The 18,911-nt window shown below is 62.7% G+C and overlaps 1 protein-coding gene across 1 annotated transcript; it reads right to left on the bottom strand.

The window, feature by feature from the left end:
• Positions 1–2,000: 2,000 nt before the first annotated feature.
• GRIN2D (glutamate ionotropic receptor NMDA type subunit 2D) lies at positions 2,001–18,097 on the bottom strand. Its single transcript, XM_088537650.1, has 12 exons — positions 17,672–18,097; positions 15,200–15,795; positions 14,437–14,551; positions 13,772–13,983; positions 12,470–12,638; positions 8,741–8,894; positions 8,113–8,238; positions 7,407–7,636; positions 6,807–6,967; positions 5,444–5,631; positions 4,231–4,460; positions 2,001–3,056 (listed from the first exon to the last, which is right to left on the bottom strand). Exons 1-12 carry the CDS (start codon positions 18,095–18,097, stop codon positions 2,001–2,003), a joined length of 3,663 nt encoding a protein of 1,220 aa, XP_088393776.1.
• Between the last annotated feature and the right edge of the window lie 814 nt (positions 18,098–18,911).

The raw sequence follows: 18,911 nt of genomic DNA, 5'->3' as shown, positions 1-18,911 counted from the left end.
CCCGTGTTGTCCCCTGGGGCCACCACTGAACAGTGTCACCCCCTGCGAAGACCTGGCCATGTCCTTGGTGTCCCCAAGGAGGTGCCACATCCATGTCCTTGGGGTCCCCAAGGAGGTGCCATGTCCATGTCCTTGGGGTCCCCAAGGAGGTGCCATGTCCATGTCCTTGGTGTCCCCATGAAGCCACCACGTCCTTGTCCTTGATGTCCCCATGAAGACACCGTGTCCCCACTCGTCCTCGATGTCCCCATGAAGACACCATGTCCCCATCCATCGTTGTCCTTGGTGTCCCCAAGTAGGTGCCACATCCATGTCCTTGATGTCCCCACGAAGACACTGCGTCCCCATCTGTCCTTGGTGTCCCCAAGGTGCCACATCCATGTCCTTGATGTCCCCATGAAGGCACCACGTCCATGTCCTCGGTGTCCCCATGAAGACACCGTGTCCCCATAGCTCCATCCTGTCCCCATCCATCCATGTCCTTGGTGTCCCCAAGAAGGTGCCACATCCATGTCCTTGATGTCCCCACAAAGACACCGTGTCCCCATGGCTCCATCCTGTCCCTGTCCATCCATGTCCTTGATGTCCCCATGAAGACACCGTGTCCCCATCCATCATTGTCCTTGGGGTCTCAATGAACACAAGATGCCACATCCATGTCCTTGATGTCCCCAAGAACGTGTCACATCTGTGTCCCCGCTGTCCCCATCCATCCTTGTCCTTGGTGTCCCCAAGAAGGTGCCACATCCACGTCCTTGATGTCCCCATGAAGACACCGTGTCCCCGCTGTCCCCATCCATCCTTGTCCTTGGTGTCCCCATGAAGACACCATGTCCCCATCTGTCCTTGGTGTCCCCAAGAAGGTGCCACATCCATGTCTTTGGTGTCCCCATGAAGACACTGTGTCCCCATCCATCGTTGTCCCCAAGTAGGTGCCACATCCATATCCTTGATGTCCTCAAGAAGGTGCCACATCCATGTCCTTGATGTCCCCATGAAGACACCGTGTCCCCATCCATTGTTGTCCTTGGTGTCCCCAAGTAGGTGCCACATCCATGTCCTTGGTGTCCCCACTCATCCTTGATGTCCCCACGAAGACACCGTGTCCCCATTCGTCCTTGTCCTTGATGTCCCCATGAAGTCACCGTGTCCCCGCTGTCCCCATCCGTCCTTGTCCTTGGTGTCTCCATGAAGACACCGTGTCCCCATCTGTCCTTGGTGTCCCCAAGAAGGTGCCACATCCATGTCCTTGATGTCCCCATGAAGACACTGTGTCCCCATCCATCGTTGTCCCCAAGAAGGTGCCACATCCATATCCTTGATGTCCTCAAGAAGGTGTCACATCCATGTCCTTGATGTCCCCATGAAGACACCGTGTCCCCATCCATTGTTGTCCTTGGTGTCCCCAAGTAGGTGCCACATCCGTGTCCTTGGTGTCCCCACTCATCCTTGATGTCCCCACGAAGACACCGTGTCCCCATTCGTCCTTGTCGTCGATGTCCCCATGAAGTCACCGTGTCCCCGCTGTCCCCATCTGTCCTTGTCCTTGGTGTCCCCAAGAAGGTGCCACATCCATGTCCTCAATATCCCCATGAAGACACCGTGTCCCCATCTGTCCTTGGTGTCCCCAAGAAGGTGCCACATCCATGTCTTTGGTGTCCCCATGAAGACACCGTGTCCCCATCCATCCATGTCCTTGATGTCCCCATGAAGACACCGTGTCCCCATTCGTCCTTGTCCTTGGTGTCCCCAAGTAGAAGCCACATCCTTGTCCTCGGTGTCCCCATGAAGACACCATGTCCCCATCTGTCCTTGGTGTCCCCAAGAAGGTGCCACATCCATGTCTTTGGTGTCCCCATGAAGACACCGTGTCCCCATTCATCCTTGTCCCTGATGTCCCCAAGAAGGTGCCACATCCTTGTCGTCGATGTCCCCATGAAGTCACCGTGTCCCCGTTGTCCCCATCCATCCCCATCCGTCCCCATCCGTCCCCGTCCCGCTCACACCTCCGACTCCAGGCTGGAGAAGTGGGCGGAGCCTCGACGGGCGCCCAGCTCGGCCGCCCTCCGGCCTCGCGGTGACGGCGGCGCCGCCGGCGTCACCGTCACCGGCGTCACCCAGAGCCCCCAGCGCCCGCCGCGGCTCAGGTCCTCCAGGCTCCGCGTGGCCGCCTGACGCCACCAGGGCGTCACCCAGGCGGGCGGGTGACGGCAGCCGCGCGGCGGCCCCCACCGCCAGGGCGGCTGTTCCCAGTCCGGGTGACGCGACAGCCGCTCCTCCGAGCAGCTCCGGTGGTGGCCGAGGGCCTCTCCGCTTGTCTCCCGGCAGGCGGGACAGGCGGCCAGCTTCTCCGCCGACCAATAGCGCGGCGGCGGCGACAGGTAGTCGCCGGTTGTACCCAGCCAACAGGCGGACAGCGGCGGCGGGCTGGCCTCGGCGCCGTCCGACTCGGAGTCGGAGGCCTCTCCGGCGGCGTCGCGGTGACGCCGGTGACAGTGGTGGTGACAGTGGTGGTGACAGTGGTGGTGCCGGCGCCGGTGGTGCCGGTGACACGCGTGGCCGCCCCGCAGCAGCGGCTGCGCCTCGGGGTCGCCGCCGCCGTCGCGCTGTTGCGGCAACAGGCGCCGGGGCCGCTCGCGCTGTTGCGGCGGCGTCAGCTCGTCCTCGTAGGCCAGGCGGCTGTAGGCGGCTGTTGGCGGCCGCCGCGGCCAGGCCGGGTGACACCCGCGGGGGTTGGGGGGTGACGAGCGGGGACCCCCCCCCAGCCCCTGGGGCTCCATGGGGCCGTAGAACCGGTGGAGGGAACCGGGGGGGCCCCGGCGTCCGGGGCTGCGGCGGCGGCCGGCGGGGGGTGTCGCTACAGGCGGAGCGGGGGGTAGCGGCGGGGACAGCCCCGGCGGCTGTTGTTGTTGCTGCTGTTGTTGTTGCTGGTGGTGCGGGTGGTGGTAGTGGGGGTGTTGCGGGGGGGTTGGCGTCGGGTTGTAGCCGGGGGGGGTCACCACCGGCAGCGGGGGGGGCCCCGCGGGGTCCTCGTCGCTGCAGCAGCTGTAGATGCCCTGGGGGGGGCGGGGGGACAGTGGGACACCCCCGTGTCCCCAATGTCCCCCAATGTCCCCTCATGTCCCCTCAATGTCCCCCCATGTCCCCCCATCTCCCCCCATGTCCCCCCATGTCCCTCCATGTCCCCCAAATCCCATGTCCCCAATGCCCCCCAACACCCCAACATCCCCAACACCCTGAGTGTCCCCAACACTTCAACACCCACAACACCCTGAATGCCCCCAACACCCCAATGCCCCCAACACCTCAACACCCCAACACCCCGAATGTCCCCAACACCCCAACGTTCCCAACACACCGAGTGTCCCCAACACCCCAACAGCCCAACATCCCCAACACCCTGAGTGTCCCTAACAGCCCAACATCCCCAACACCCCGAGTGTCCTCAACACCCCCAATACCTCAACACCCACAACACCCCGAGAGACCCCAACACCCCAACACCCACAACAGCCACAACACCCCCAATGTCCCAAACACCCCCAACACCCCGAGTGTCCCCAACACCCCAACATCCCCAACACCCCCAATACCTCAACACCCCCAACACCCCAAGTGTCCCCAACACCCCAACAGCCCAACATCCCCAACACCTTGAGTGTCCCCAACACCCCCAACACCTCCAACATCCCCAACACCCTGCATGTCCCCAACACCCCCAACACCCCGAGTGTCCCCAACACCCCCAACACTCCCAATGTCCCTAACACTCCAACATTCCCAACACCGCGAGTGTCCCCAACACCCTAACAACCCAACATCCCCAATACCCCGAGTGTCCCCAACACCCCAACAGCCCAACATCCCCAACACCTTGAGTGCCCCCAACACCCCCAACACCTCCAACATCCCCAACACCCTGCATGTCCCCAACACCCCCAACACCCCGAGTGTCCCCAACACCCCCAACACTCCCAATGTCCCCAACACTCCAACGTTCCCAACACCCCGAGTGTCCCCAACACCCTAACAACCCAACATCCCCAATACCCCAAGTGTCCCCAACACCCACAACACCCCCAATACCTCAACACCCCGAGTGTCCCCAACACTCCCAACACCTTCAACACCCCAATACCCCCAACACCCCAACACCCCCAACACCCCAATACCCCCAACACCTCCCACACCCCCAACACCCCAACACCCCCAACACCCCAACACCCCTACCCTGCTGAAGGCCAGCAGCACGCGGTGCCTCCCGCGCCGGTGCCGGTGCCGCAGCCGCCTGTGCACCAGGTGTTCCCCGGCGAACACCAGCAGACTCAGCCCCATGGCCACCAGCAACATGTAGAAGACCCCGGCCATGTTGTCAATGTCCAACTTGCTGCTCATCACCTCGATCTTGTCGTGGTGACAGATGCCCGAGAGCCACAGGCGCTCGAGCAGCTCGATCTCGTCTGCGGGGGGTGACGCGCGCCGATTGTACCGACAAGAGCCCCGGTTGTACCAACGAGAGGGGCCCCGGTGTCCGGGGAACCCGATTTACACCGTGATGGACCCAGGTGCCCGGGGAGCTCCGGTTGTACCAACAACAGGGGCCCCGGCGTCCGGGGAACCCTCCTTATGCGGCCAAGAGGGGCCCAGGTGTTCGGTCACCTCCGCTGTCCCACTGCTACACCCGTCCAGACCGTACGACTGTACCCAAACTCATCCAGGCAGTACGACTGTACCTCCCCCCGCAGGTAGTATGGCTGTATCCACACACACTCAAGCAGTATGACTGTACCTCCACACACTCAAGCAGTACGACTGTACCCGCACACATCCAGGCTGTATTGCAGTACTCACACACACACAACCAGTATGACTGTACCTCCACACACCCAGGCAGTATTGCAGTACTCACACACACACAATCAGTATGATTGTACCTGCACACACCCAGGCAGTACAACTGTACACACACACACCCAGGCAGTATTGTAGTACTCACACACACACAACCAGTACGACTGTACCCCCCGCAAACCCAGGCAGTATTGCAGTACTCACACACATACAATCAGCGCGACTGTACCTGCACATACCCAGGCAGTATTATAGTACTCACACACACACAACCAGTATGACTGTACCTCCACACACCCAGGCAGTATTGCAGTACTCACACACACACAACCAGTATGACTGTGTATGACTGTACCTCCACACACCCAGGCAGTATTGCAGTACTCCACACATACAATCAGTACGACTGTACCCGCACACAGTCAGGTGGTATTGTAGTACTCACACACATACAATCAGTACGACTGTACCCGCACACACCCAGGCAGCACCGTGCTACTCACACACCCCCGCAACCAGCGCGACTGTCCCCGCACACCCGCCCGCCACGCGCACCCGCGGCCGGCGCACCCCGCGCCGCGCGCTGACGCACCGTCGCCCAGGAACTGTAGCAGCGCCAGGTCGAGCGGGCGCTTCCAGCGCGAGCCCTTCTGCAGCGCGATGCCGTAGCCGGTTGTAGCGAACACCTTGCCCGAGCCGATGGTCACCAGCTTGCAACCCTCGTCCTTGCGCGCCATGTAGTTGAGCACCGCCGCGTCGTAGATGAAGGCGTCCAGCTTCCTGGGGGGCGGGGACAGCTTTGGACACGCCCCCTACTCCAGGCCACGCCTACACCCGGTCAAGCCCCGCCCACGCCTCCCCGTGTAGCTCCGCCCACTTTGGCGCCCTATAGAGGAGACCCCAATGGGTCCCAGATTGGAGCATCATTGGGGGCGGGGACTGCCTTGGACACGCCCCCTACCCCCAGGCCACGCCCACACCCGGTCAAGCCCCGCCCACGCCTCCCCGTGTAGCTCCGCCCACTTGGGCGCCCTATAGAGGAGACCCCAATGGGTCCCAGATTGGAGCATCATTGGGGGCGGGGACTGTCTTGGACACGCCCCCTACTCCAGGCCACGCCTACACCCGGTCAAGCCCCGCCCACGCCTCCCCGTGTAGCTCCACCCACTTGGGCGCCCTATAGAGGAGCCCCCAATGGGTCCCAGATTGGAGCATCATTGGGGGCGGGGACTGCCTTGGACACGCCCCCTACCCCAGGCCACGCCTACAGTCGGTCAAGTCCCGCCCACGCCTCCCCGTGTAGCTCCGCCCACTTGGGCGCCCTACAGAGGAGACCCCAATGGGTCCCAGATTGGAGCATCGTTGGGGGCGGGGACCGATTTGGACCCGCCCCTATGAGCCCACGGTCGTACAAGCCCCGCCCACACGTCTCCATGTAGCCCCGCCCACCCCGGTACCCTATAGTTGCGCACCGATGGGTCCTAAATTGGAGCATCCGGGTGCCTTGGGGGGCGGGGACTGCGTTGGACACGCCCCCTATGATCCCCGACCACGCCCACCCGCCTCTAAGCCCCTCCCACAACCCACCAGGTAGCTCCGCCCACTCCAATGCCCTCTATTTGAGCATCAATGGGTTGTAGATTGGAGCATCCTGGGGGCAGGGATGGAGTCGGACACGCCCCCACGACACCCCAGGCCACGCCCCCCATCTCCATGGCCACGCCTACAGACTTACAACCCCCATAGCCCCGCCCCCATCAACCGTACCCCATCTGGGGCTAGTTCCGAGTGTCCTACACAGCCCCAGCGGTTGTAGCGCACAACGTGACTACGCCAGGAGGTCCCGCCTACAGCCCCACCGGTTGTAGTGCACAATGCAACTACACCAGGAGGCCCCGCCCACAGCCCCACGGCCCCGCCCACAACCCCAAGGCCCCGCCCCCTGTCAACCGTACCCCGTCTTGAGGTGGTGCAGGGCGTCCTCCACGCCGCGCTGGTTGTAGCGCACCATGTAACTGTGCATGTCGGGGTAGTTGCTCCGGATGTTCTTCTCGGTGCTGCCGTTGGGCACCGTCCCGAACTTCAGCGGGGGGTACTGCTCCTGCGGGCGCTGGAACTGCCCCGCGCGGCGGTGACTACAACCGCCGGCAACACCCCGACGGGAAAACGGCAACACCCCGACGGGAAACAAGAACACCCCCATGGGAAAGGACAACACCTATGGCGCCATGGGAACCGCTCCTGCAGGCGCTGGAACTGCCCTGTGCGGTGGTGACTACAACCGCTGGCAACACCCCGACAGGAAATGATAACATCCCAATGGGAACTGACAACACCCTGATGGGAAACGACAACCATGGGGGTCTGTGTGAGGCTGTGTGATGTGTGTGGATGTGTGTGGGTCCGACTGACAGGCGCGAGTCCGACTGACACACGCTCGTGACGCGGTACCTTGCATTCACCGCACCCCGACACAGTGTGCGCGTGGGATGGTGTGACGCGCGCGTGTGCGACTGACGCGCGCGGGTCCGCCTGACGCGCGCGGGACGCGGTACCTTGCGGTCGCTGAGCCCCGACACGGTGTCCACGTACTCCTCCTGGATCATGAAGGCCGCCAGGTTCGCGGTGTAGCTGGCGAGGAAGATGACGGCGAAGAAGGCCCAGACCAACACCATGATCTTGCTGGTTGTGCCCTTGGGGTTCTCCACCGGCACCGAGTTGTTGAACACCAGCGCCCAGAGCAGCCAGATGGACTTGCCGATGGTGAACTTGGAGCCGCCCGCGCCTGGCGACAGGCGGACTTGTCACCCGGCGTCACCCCGAGCGTCCCCGGTGCCACCCCTGGGTGACAACCGGCCCCATTGTGTCCTCCTGGGGCCGAATGTGGAGGCGGCTGTGCCTGGCGACAGGCGGACTTGTCACCCGGCGTCACCCCGAGCATCCCCGGTGCCACCCCTGGGTGACAACCGGCCCCATTGCGTCCTCCTGGGGCTGAATGTGGAGGCGGCTGTGCCTGGCGACAGGCAGATGTGTCACCCTGTGTCACCCCCCTGTGTCCCCTCCTCAGCCTGTGCGTCCCTATGTCACCCCTAGGTGACACCCAGTCCCGGTGTGAACGTGGAGCCGCCTGTGCCTGGGGACACAGTCGCCGCGTCCGCCGGTCTCTGTGTCACCCCCACGGTGTCACCCCACCTCCCCCACCTTGTCCCCCTACCCTGTCCCGCCCTGTCACCCTCCCCGGGTACAGCCGGACGGACTCACGCTTGCCGGCGGCCAGGCTGCGGTTGTAGCCCACGGGGCTGAAGTACTCGAAGATGAAGACGGTGACGGCCACCACCGTGAGGCACATGACGAACATCATCACCCACACGGCCGGGCTGTAGGGCTCTGAGGGTACCCGTGTCACCCGCACGTCCCCATGTCCCTCCAGACGCCTGTATCTCCCTGGATGCCTGTCTCCCCAGACATATCCCTGCGGATACCTGTATCCTCCTGGACGCCTGTATCCACCCGGACACCCCGCGGACGTCCCAGCGGGTGTCCCCTCTGGACGCCTGTATTCCCCGGATGTCCAAGATCCCCCGTTCGCCTGTATCACCCTCCATCCGCCTGTGTCACCCTCCATTCGCCTGTGTCACCTTCCATCCGCCTGTGTCACCCTCCATCCGCCTGTGTCGCCCTCCATCCGCCTGTGTCACCCTCCCCATTTTGTGCCCCTCTGTCTGCCTGTGTCACTCTGTCTGCCTGTACTCCCCGTCCGCTTGTGTCCCCGCCGCCTGTGCACCTGTCACCCCTATCCACTTGTGTCCTCCCATCCACCCACAGCGCCCCGCCCCGTCCGCCTGTTCCCCGCTCCCCGCGCGCCTGTAGGCGCCGCCGCCTGTAGTACCCAGGAAGGCGGAGGGCGAGACGGTGCCGTTGCTACGCGACACCATGACGCTGATGCCGGTCTCCACGAAGGGCACGGAGAAATCCACGATCTCGGAGCGCTCCTCGTTGATGGTCAACGAGCCGATGGCCATGTCGGCGCGGCGGTAGAACACCTGGAGACGGGTGACGTCAACACCCGCACGCGGGGCTCGTTTTCCCCCTCATCGGGTGGCCCCGGACTCCTGGGCCCCCCTGGATAAATCCCGGATGCCGGAGTCTCCTAGGGCAGATCCTTGAGTCCATTGAATTCCCTTGGGTGTCACCCGGACGCCTGGGCCCTCCGGACAGATCCCTCATGGTCCCAGACACCAGGATGGATCCTGGACATTAGGGATCCCCCAGGAGAGATCCCGGACACCGGAATCGCTCGGGGCGTCACTCGGAGCTCCCGGACATCGGGATTCTCCAGGATGGATCCAGGACATCAGGGAAGATCCTGGACACCAGGATTCCCCCCTGGAGCATCTCCCGGACACCTGGATCCCCTGGGATGATCCCAGACACCTGGATCCCATAGAACAATTCCCTGGAGCATCTCCTGGACACCTGGATCCCCTGGGATGATCCCGAACACCTGGTTACCCTGGGATGATCCCAGACACCTGGATCCCCTGGAATGATCCCAGACATCTGGGTCCCCTGGGATGATCCCAAACACTTGGATCCCCCGGGATGATCCCGGACACCTGGACCCCATAGAACAATTCCCTGGAGCATCTCCTGGACACCTGGATCCCCTGGGATGATCCCGGACACCTGGAACCCCAGGATAATCCCGGACACCCGGACCCATAGAACAGCTCCCTGGAGCATCTCCCAGATTCCCAGGACAATCCAAGACACCAGGGCCCTCCGGAACAGCTCCATAATCCCATGGGAGCGCTCCCAGACACCTGGATCCCCCGGGATGATCCTGGACACCTGGACCCCATAGAACAGCTCCCTGGAGCATCTTCCAGATTCCCAGGACAATCCCGGACACCAGGGCCCTCCGGAACAGCTCCCAGCCCCTATAATAATCCCACGGGAGCGCTCCCGGACACCTGGATCGCCTGGGATGATCCCAGAGACCTGGATCCCCTGGGATGACCCTGAACACCCGGATCCCATAGAACAGCTCCCTGGAGCATCTCCTGGACACCTGGATCCCCCGGGATGATCCTGAACACCTGGATCCCCTGGGATGATCCCGGACACCCGGACCCCATAGAACAGCTCCCTGGAGCATCTCCCAGATTCCCAAGACATTCCCGGATGCCGGGGCCCTCCGGAACAGCTCCATAATTCCATGGGAGCGCTCCCGGACGCCGGGGCCCTCCAGAACAGCTCCATAATCCCATGGGAGCGCTCCCGGACGCCGGGGCCCCCCGGAACAGCTCCATAATCCCACGGGAGCGCTCCCGGACACCTGGATCCTGCGGGATGATCCCGGACACCCGGACCCCATAGAACAGCTCCCTGGAGCATCTCCCAGATTCCCAAGACATTCCCGGACACCGGGGCCCTCCAGAACAGCTCCCAGCCCCTATAATAATCCCATAGGAGCACACCCGGATGCCAGGGCCCTCCGGAACAGCTCCATAATCCCACGGGAGCGCTCCCGGACGCCTGGATCCCCCGGGATGATCCCGGACACCTGGACCCCATAGAACAGCTCCCTGGAGCATCTCCCAGATTCCCAGGACAATCCAAGACACCAGGGCCCTCCGGAACAGCTCCCAGCCCCTATAATAATCCCATGGGAGCGCTCCCGGACACCTGGACCCCATAGAACAGCTCCCTGGAGCATCTCCCAGATTCCCAGGACATTCCCGGACGCCGGGGCCCTCCAGAACAGCTCCATAATCCCATGGGAGCGCTCCCAGACGCCGGGGCCCTCTGGAACAGCCCCATAATCCCATGGGAGCGCTCCTGGACAGCTGGATCCCCTGGGATGATCCTGAACACCCGGACCCCATAGAACAGCTCCCTGGAGCATCTCCCAGATTCCCAGGACATTCCCGGACGCCGGGGCCCTCCGGAACAGCTCCATGATCCCATGGGAGCGCTCCCGGACGCCGGGGCCCTCCGGAACAGCTCCCAGCCCCTATAATAATCCCATGGGAGCGCTCCCGGACACCTGGATCCTGCGGGATGATGCCGGACACCCGGACCCCATAGAACAGCTCCCTGGAGCATCTCCTGGACACCTGGATCCCCCGCGATGATCCTGAACACCTGGATCCCCTGGGATGATCCCGGACACCCGGACCCCATAGAACAGCTCCCTGGAGCATCTCCCAGATTCCCAAGACATTCCCGGACGCCGGGGCCCCCCGGAACAGCTCCATAATCCCACGGGAGCGCTCCCGGACGCCGGGGCCCTCCAAAACAGCTCCCAGCCCCTATAATAACCCCACGGGAACGCTCCCGGACATCTGGATCCCCCGAGATGATCCCGAACACCTGGACCCCATAGAACAACTCCCTGGAGCATCTCCCAGATTCCCAGGACAATCCCGGACACCGGGGCCCTCCAGAACAGCTCCCAGCCCCTATAATAATCCCATGGGAGCGCTCCCGGACACCTAGATCCCCCGGGATGATCCCAGACACCTGGAACCCCAGGATAATCCTGGACACCCGGACCCCATAGAACAGCTCCCTGGAGCATCTCCCAGATTCCCAAGACATTCCCGGACGCTGGGGTCCTCCGGAACAGCTCCCAGCCCCTATAATAATCCCATAGGAGCACACCCGGATGCCAGGGCCCTCCGGAACAGCTCCATAATCCCACGGGAGCGCTCCCGGACGCCGGGGCCCTCCAAAACAGCTCCCAGCCCCTATAATAATCCCATGGGAGCGCTCCCGGACGCCTGGATCCCCCGGGATGATCCTGGACACCTGGACCCCATAGAACAGCTCCCTGGAGCATCTCCCAGATTCCCAGGACAATCCCGGACACTGGGGCCCTCCAGAACAGCTCCATAATCCCATGGGAGCACACCCGGATGCCAGGGCCCTCCGGAACAGCTCCATAATCCCACGGGAGTGCTCCCGGACACCTGGATCCCTCAGGATGACCCCGGACACCCGGACCCCATAGAACAGCTCCCTGGAGCATCTCCCAGATTCCCAGGACATTCCCGGACACTGGGGCCCTCCAGAACAGCTCCATAATCCCACGGGAGCGCTCCCGGACACCTAGATCCCCCGGGATGATCCCGGACACCCGGACCCCATAGAACAGCTCCCTGGAGCATCTCCCAGATTCCCAAGACATTCCCGGACACCGGGGCCCTCCAGAACAGCTCCCAGCCCCATAATCCCATGGGAGCGCTCCCGGACGCCGGGGCCCTCCGGAACAGCTCCCAGCCCCTATAATAACCCCATGGGAACGCTCCCGGACATCTGGATCCCCCGGGATGATCCTGAACACCTGGACCCCATAGAACAACTCCCTGGAGCATCTCCCAGATTCCCAGGACATTCCCGGACGCCGGGGCCCTCTGGAACAGCTCCCAGCCCCTATAATAATCCCATGGGAGCGCTCCCGGACACCTGGAACCCCAGGATAATCCCGGACACCCGGACCCCATAGAACAGCTCCCTGGAGCATCTCCCAGATTCCTAAGACATTCCCAGATGCCGGGACCCTCCGGAACAGCTCCGTAATCCCCCGGGAGCGCTCCCGGACGCCGGGGCCCACCTCTCCGATCATGCCGTTCCAGACGCCGTCGATCTTCTTGCCGTGCTTCCCGTTGGTCACCAGGTAGAGGTCGTACGTGAAGCCCACGGAGCGCGACAGCCGCTTGAGGATGTCGATGCAGAAGCCCTTGCAGCAGCTCTTCTCCAGGAACGCCGGCTCCGGCGGCCGCCTGCGCCCGGAAAACCGGGATTGGGGGCCCACGGGGGCGTCTTGGGGGGATTTGCAGCCCCATGGGGTCATTTTGGGGGATTTGTGGCCCCATGGGGTCGTTTTGGGGCAATTGGTGGCCCCATGGGGTCGTTTGGGGGGTATTGGTGGCCCCATGGTGTCATCTGGGGGATATTGATGGCCTCATGGGGTTATTTGGGGGGATTTGTGGCCCCATGGGATCATTTGGGGGGATTTGTGGACCCACAGGGTCATTTTGAGGGGATTTGTGGCCCCATGAGGTCATTTGGGGGGGATTTGTGGCCTACAAGTCACCATAGGGTGACGCTCACAACCCCCAGAACACCCCAGGGTGACACAACCCTCAGGACACCATAGGGTGACACTCACAACCCCCAGAACACCACGGGGTGACGCTCACAACCCATAAGTCACCATAGGGTGACACAACCCCCAGGACTCCCCCGGGTGACGCCCACAACCCTCCGGACACCCCCAGGTGACGCTCACAACCCCCAGAACACCCCAGGGTGACGCTCACAACCCTCAGGACACCATAGGGTGACACTCACAACCCATAAGTCACCATAGGGTGACATAACCCCCAGAACACCATAGGGTGACACAACCCCCAGAACACTACGTAGGTGACACTCACAACCCCCAGAACACCCCAGGGTGACACAACCCTCAGGACACCATAGGGTGACACTCACAACCCCCAGAACACCACGGGGTGACGCTCACAACCCATAAGTCACCATAGGGTGACACAACCCCCAGGACACCCCCGGGTGACGCCCACAACCCTCCGGACACCCCCAGGTGACGCTCACAACCCCCAGAACACCCCAGGGTGATGCTCACAACCCTCAGGACACCATAGGGTGACACTCACAACCCATAAGTCACCATAGGGTGACATAACCCCCAGAACACCATAGGGTGACACAACCCCCAGAACACTACGTAGGTGACACTCACAACCCCCAGGACACCATAGGGTGACACTCACAACCCCCAGAACACTGCACGGGTGACGCTCACAACCCTCCAGACACCCCCGGGTGACACTCACAACCCCCAGAACACCCCAGGGTGACGCTCGTCACCCGCGGCGTCACCGCGACACACCCGTCCGTGCGGTTGTGCTGCTTGCGGCAGGGCACGGAGTCGCGGATACAGGTGCCGGTTGCCGGGTCGACGCTCTCGACGATGACGAAGGGTCTCTCCTCCAACGTGGCCACCGTCAGGTGTTGGTCACCGTCCACCGGCTGTAGGAACTTCCCGTAGCGCGACCACACCGGGTACTTCAGCCGCAGGATGCGGTGTTCCCAACTGCCCACCTGCGGACAGGCGGTGGGAGGGTGTTGGCGTACAGCCGGAGGCACCGGCGTCGCCGTCACCGTGAATGGACCCACCACAGGCAGAGAGATGGATCCTGCTACAGGCGGAGTCACCAACACCGGGGGAGCTGATAGTCCCCCAAGCAAGTGGGGTGACACCGTGATAGGGGTGACAGACGTGAAGGGGGAGGCTGGGGGGCTGTTGCCAAGGGGTGTCACCATGATGAGGTGTCACCGTGACGAGGTGTCACCGCGACCGACCGCCGCTTCCCCATCGCCAGATGCTACCGCCTGTCCCGGGGGACCCATCCCGGCCGCGCACAGTCAGACGTCACCGTGAGCGGAATGACAAACACCGCGACAGCGGGAAGGGGAGGCGCCGGTCACCGCGACACCGAGCGCAACCCCCTACCCGCGGGGGTGCGGTACAGGCGGAGGGACAGCCGCACTCACCACCTCCCAGCTGCGCTCCTTGTTGAGGGAGATGACAACCAGCGAGGGGTTGACGAGGTAGCCGTCCTCGTTGAAGGAAAAGTCCTTCTGGCCCCAGGTGACGTTCATGAAGTAGCTGTGCGGGGGGAGAGACAGCCACGCGGCGGTGACGCCGCCTGTGTCACGCGAGCGGGTGTTGTCGTACAGCCGGAGGCACCCGCGCCACCTGTGTCGTGAATGGACTGAGCGGTGCGCACTGTCCACAGGTGGAGGCCGGCTACAGGCGGAGAGACTGACCCCCACTACAGGCGGAGAGACTGATCCCGCTACAGGTGGAGAGACTGACCCTGCTACAGGCACAGAGACTGCCCCCACTACAGGCAGAGAGACTGACCCCTCTACAGGTGGAAAGACTGATCCCCACTACAGGCGCAGAGACCATCCCCACTACAGGCAGAGAGACTGTCCCCACTACAGGTGGAGACAGCAGCCCCACTACAGGCAGAGAGACTGACCCCGCTACAGGTGGAGACACCAACCCCACTACAAGCGGAGAGACTGACCCCCACTACAGGCGGAGAGACTGTCCCCGCTACAGGCGGAGAGACTGACCCTACTACAGGCAGAGACACCAACCCCACTACAGGCGGAGAAACCAACCCTACTACAAGCACAGAGACTGACCCCAATATGGGTGTACAGACTGACCCCTCTACAGGCGCAGAGACCGCCCACACAACAGCCGCAGAGGCCGACCCCCCGCTACAGGCGGAGGGCCGCTCACCGGTGCAGGTTGTCGGCGCCGTGGGTGACGTTGGGCGCGCGACAGTCGTTGCCGAACTCCGGGATGAAGCCGTGGTCGCGGAGCAGGGCCTCAGCGCCCTTGGCCACGATGGCGACGCCGTTGTGCACGCGGCGGTGCAGGTCGTCGCGCCAACCGGCCGACAACACCGCGAACAGCCCCACGGGCAGGTGCTCGGGCAAGGAGTCGCTCCCGCCGATGCTGGCGCCCACCAGGAACCACACGTAGCCCGGACCGGTGAGGCCGGCGTCGCGCGCGGCCCGGAAAATGGCCTCGGCCTCCTCGCGCGAGCAGTAGAGCAGGCGGATCTGGGCGCTGACGTCGCGGAGCCGCCGCCGGAGCCGGGAACCGTCGGCGTCGTCGTCGGAGAGGTTGAGCGTGAGGACGCCGCGGTGCTCCCAGCCGATGAAGCTGCCGTCCGTGAGCACCTCCACGTAGTCCACGACGTCCTCGTGGCCCGGCAGCAGCGTGGTGAGCACCGCGAAGGCCGTCCAGTCGTACTCCTCCAGCACCTCGAAGATCACCTGGAGCTGCTGCTCCGTGGAGGAGCCCAGCTGCAGGAAGGTGGAGCCCTTCTCCTGTGGACGGGCCGAGGAGGATGGTGACACGGGGGGACGGGGAGGGTGACGTGGGGGACACGTCGGGTTGGGGGTGGTTACACTTGGGTTGCGCTCAAGTTGGGTTGAGGACAGATAGGAATGGGTTGAGTTGGGTTGGAGTCGGGTTGAGGACAGATAGGGATGGGTTGAGTTGAGTTGGGTTGGAGTTGGGTTGAGGACAATCGGGGACACTTGGGTTACGTTGGAGTTGGGTTAAGGACAATTGGGGACACTTGGGTTGGGTTGGAGTTGGGTGAAAGGACAATTGGGGAGACTTGCATTGGGTTGGAGTTGGGTTGAGGACAGTTAGGGATGGGTTGAGTTGGGTTGAGGACAATCGGGGACACTTGGGTTGGGATGGGGTTGGGTTGAGGACAATCAGGGACACTTGGGTTGGGTTGGAGTTGAGTTCAGGACAGATAGGGATGGGTTGAGTTGGGTTGGAGTTGGGTTGAGGACAGATAGAGATGGGTTGAGTTGGGTTGAGGACAATTGGGGACACTTGCATTGGGTTGGAGTTGGGTTGAGGACAGATAGGGATGGGTTGAGTTGGATCGAGGACAATCGGGGACACTTGCGTTGGGTTGGAGTTGGGTGAAAGGACAATTGGGGAGACTTGTGTTGGGTTGGAGTTGGGTTGAGGACAGATAGGGACAGTTTGAGCTGGGATGGGGACAGCTGAGGACAGTTTGGGTTCAGGAGTTGGGGTTGGGTTGAGGACAGTTAGGGATGGTTTGGGTTTAGGTTGGGGACAGTTGGGGTTGAGTTGAGGCCAACCCGGGTTGAGTTGAGGACAATTTGTGTTGAATTTGGGACGTTTTGGGTTGAGCTGCTGAGTCAGGGTCAGGTTGGGGACAGTTGGGGACATTATGACTTGAGTTGAGGACAGTTTGGGTTGGACTGGGGACATCTTGGGTCGAATTAGGGCCCATTTAGGTTGAGCTGAAGACCCTCTGGGTTGGGCTCAGGCCAAGTCGGGTTGAGTTGGGGACAGTTTGGGTTGAATCGGGGACATTTGGGGTTGAGTTGAAGACACTTTGGGCTGAGTTGAGGCCAACTTGGGTTGAGGTGACAACTCAGGCTGAGTTGACAACTTGCGCTGAGTTCAGGCCAACTCGGGTTGAGTTGAGGTCAACTTGGGTTGAGTTGAGACCAATTTGGGTTGAGTAGCGACCAACTCAGGTTGAGTTGAGACCAATTGGGGTTGAGTTGAGGCCAACTCGGGTTAAGTTCAGGCCAACTTGGGTTGAGTTGAGGCCAACTTGGGTTGAGTTGACAACTCAGGTTGAGTTGAGGCCAATTTGGGTTGAGTTGAGGCCAACTCAGGTTGAGGTGACAACTCACGTTGAGCTGGGACCAACTTGGGTTGAGTTTAGGCAACTCGGGTTGAGTTTAGGCCAACTCGGGTTGAGTTTAGGCCAACTTGGGTTGAGTTGAGGCCAACTCGGGTTGAGTTGAGGCCAACTCGGGTTGAGTTGAGACCAATTTGGGTTGAGTTGAGACCAACATGGGTTGAGTTGAGGCCAACTGGGGTTGAGTTGAAGACACTTTGGGTTGAGTTAAGGCCGACTCAGGTTGAGTTGAGACCAACTTCGGTTGAGGTGACAACTCGGGTTGAGTTGGGACCAACTCGGGTTGACTTAAAGACACTTTTAGTTGAGTTGAGGCCAACTTGAGTTGACTTGAGGCCAACTTGGGTTGAGTTGAGACCAATTTGGGTTGAGTTGAGGCCAACTCGGGTTGAATTAAAGACACTTTGAGTTGAGTTGAGGCCAACTCGAGTTGACTTGACGCCAACCCCAGCTCGCCTTGGTGCCAGTCACGGCCGTCCACGGCCCCCCGCGCGCGGCCTCACCTTGGGCGTGAGCACGATGGCGGCGCCGCCGTTGACGCCGACGATGGGCACGGCGGTCTGCGCCGAGAGGAAGTCGAGGATGTGGGCGACGGCCTCGGAGCGCGTGTCGTCCTCGAAGACGACGCCGTGGATGCGCAGCGAGGACAGCACGTCGCACAGGCGCACGATGAGGCTCCGCGGGTTGGTGTCGTTGAGCACCACGGCCACGGGGTTGACGGTCAACGCGAAGCCGCCGAAGGCGCCGGGGGCCACGCGGGCGCCCTCGGCGCCGTACGAGGCGCCGCTCAGCACCACGGCCACGTTGAGCGGGGCCACCGCGGGGTCCCCGCGCGGCTCCAGGAAGGGGCTGGCGCAGGCCAGGGCCAGCGCGAAGAACATGGTGCTGGTGGCGGTGGTGGCGGTGGTGGCCCCGGCGCCCGGGCTCATCGCGGGGTCGCCGGCGCCCGGCGCGGTGGCGTCACCCGGCGCGGTGGCGTCACCCGCTGCGCCGCCGCCGCCGCCTGGGGTGGGGTTGGTGCTTGGGTTGGGCCCTGGGGACCGCCGGTGGCCCCTGGTGTCCCCCAGTGCCTCCCGATGTCCCCTGGTGTCCCCTGGTACCTCCCAATGTCCCCCAGTGTCTCCCGCTCTCTCCTGGTGCCTCCCAGTGTCCCCTGGTGCCTCCCAGTGTCCCCTGGTGTCCCCAGTGTCCCCTGGTGGCTCCTGGTGTCCCCTGGTACCTCCCAATGTCCCCTGTCACCTCCCAGTATCTCCCAATGCCTCCCAGTGTCCCCTGTCACCTCCCGGTGTCCCCTGGTGTCCCCAGTGTCCCCTGGTGTCTCCTGGTGTCCCCTGTTACCTCTCAATGTCCCCCAGTGTCTCCCGCTCTCTCCCGGTGCCTCCCAGTGTCCCCTGGTGTCCCCAGTGTCCCCTGTCACCTCCCAGTGTCCCCTGGTGTCCCCAGTGTCCCCTGGTGCCTCCTGGTGTCCCCTGGTGTCTCCCAATGTCCCCCAGTGTCTCCTGTCACCTCCCAGTGTCCCTGGTGCCTCCTGGTGTCCCCTGGTACCTCCCAATGTCCCCTGGTGTCTCCCAATGTCCCCCAGTGTCTCCCACTCTCTCCTGGTGACTCCCAGTGTCCCCTGTCACCTCCCAGTGTCCCCTGGTACCTCCTGATGTCCCCTAGTGTCTTCCAGTCTCTCCCGGTGCCTTCCAGTGTCTCCTGTCACCTCCCAGTATCTCCCAATGCCTGCTGGTGTCCTCTGTC

The sequence above is a fragment of the Tinamus guttatus genome, unplaced genomic scaffold, assembly GCF_059628265.1.
Source record: "Tinamus guttatus ecotype Peru unplaced genomic scaffold, ASM5962826v1 Tinamus_guttatus_pri_ptg000833l, whole genome shotgun sequence".
Taxonomy (NCBI): Eukaryota; Metazoa; Chordata; class Aves; order Tinamiformes; family Tinamidae; genus Tinamus; species Tinamus guttatus.
The sequence above is the reverse complement of the archived record's forward strand: the minus strand, read 5'-3'. Positions and strand labels throughout refer to the sequence as shown.

Coding starts and splice junctions, on each gene's coding strand:
- GRIN2D (XM_088537650.1), bottom strand. CDS start 18,097: ATGAGCCCGGGCGCCGGGGCCACCACCGCCACCACCGCCACCAGCACC. Junction 8,895..12,469: donor GGAACGGCATGATCGGAGAG/GTGGGCCCCGGC, acceptor ACCCGTCTCCAG/GTGTTCTACCGCCGCGCCGA. Junction 3,057..4,230: donor TGCTGCTGGCCTTCAGCAGG/GTAGGGGTGTTG, acceptor CGCCCCCCCCAG/GGCATCTACAGCTGCTGCAG.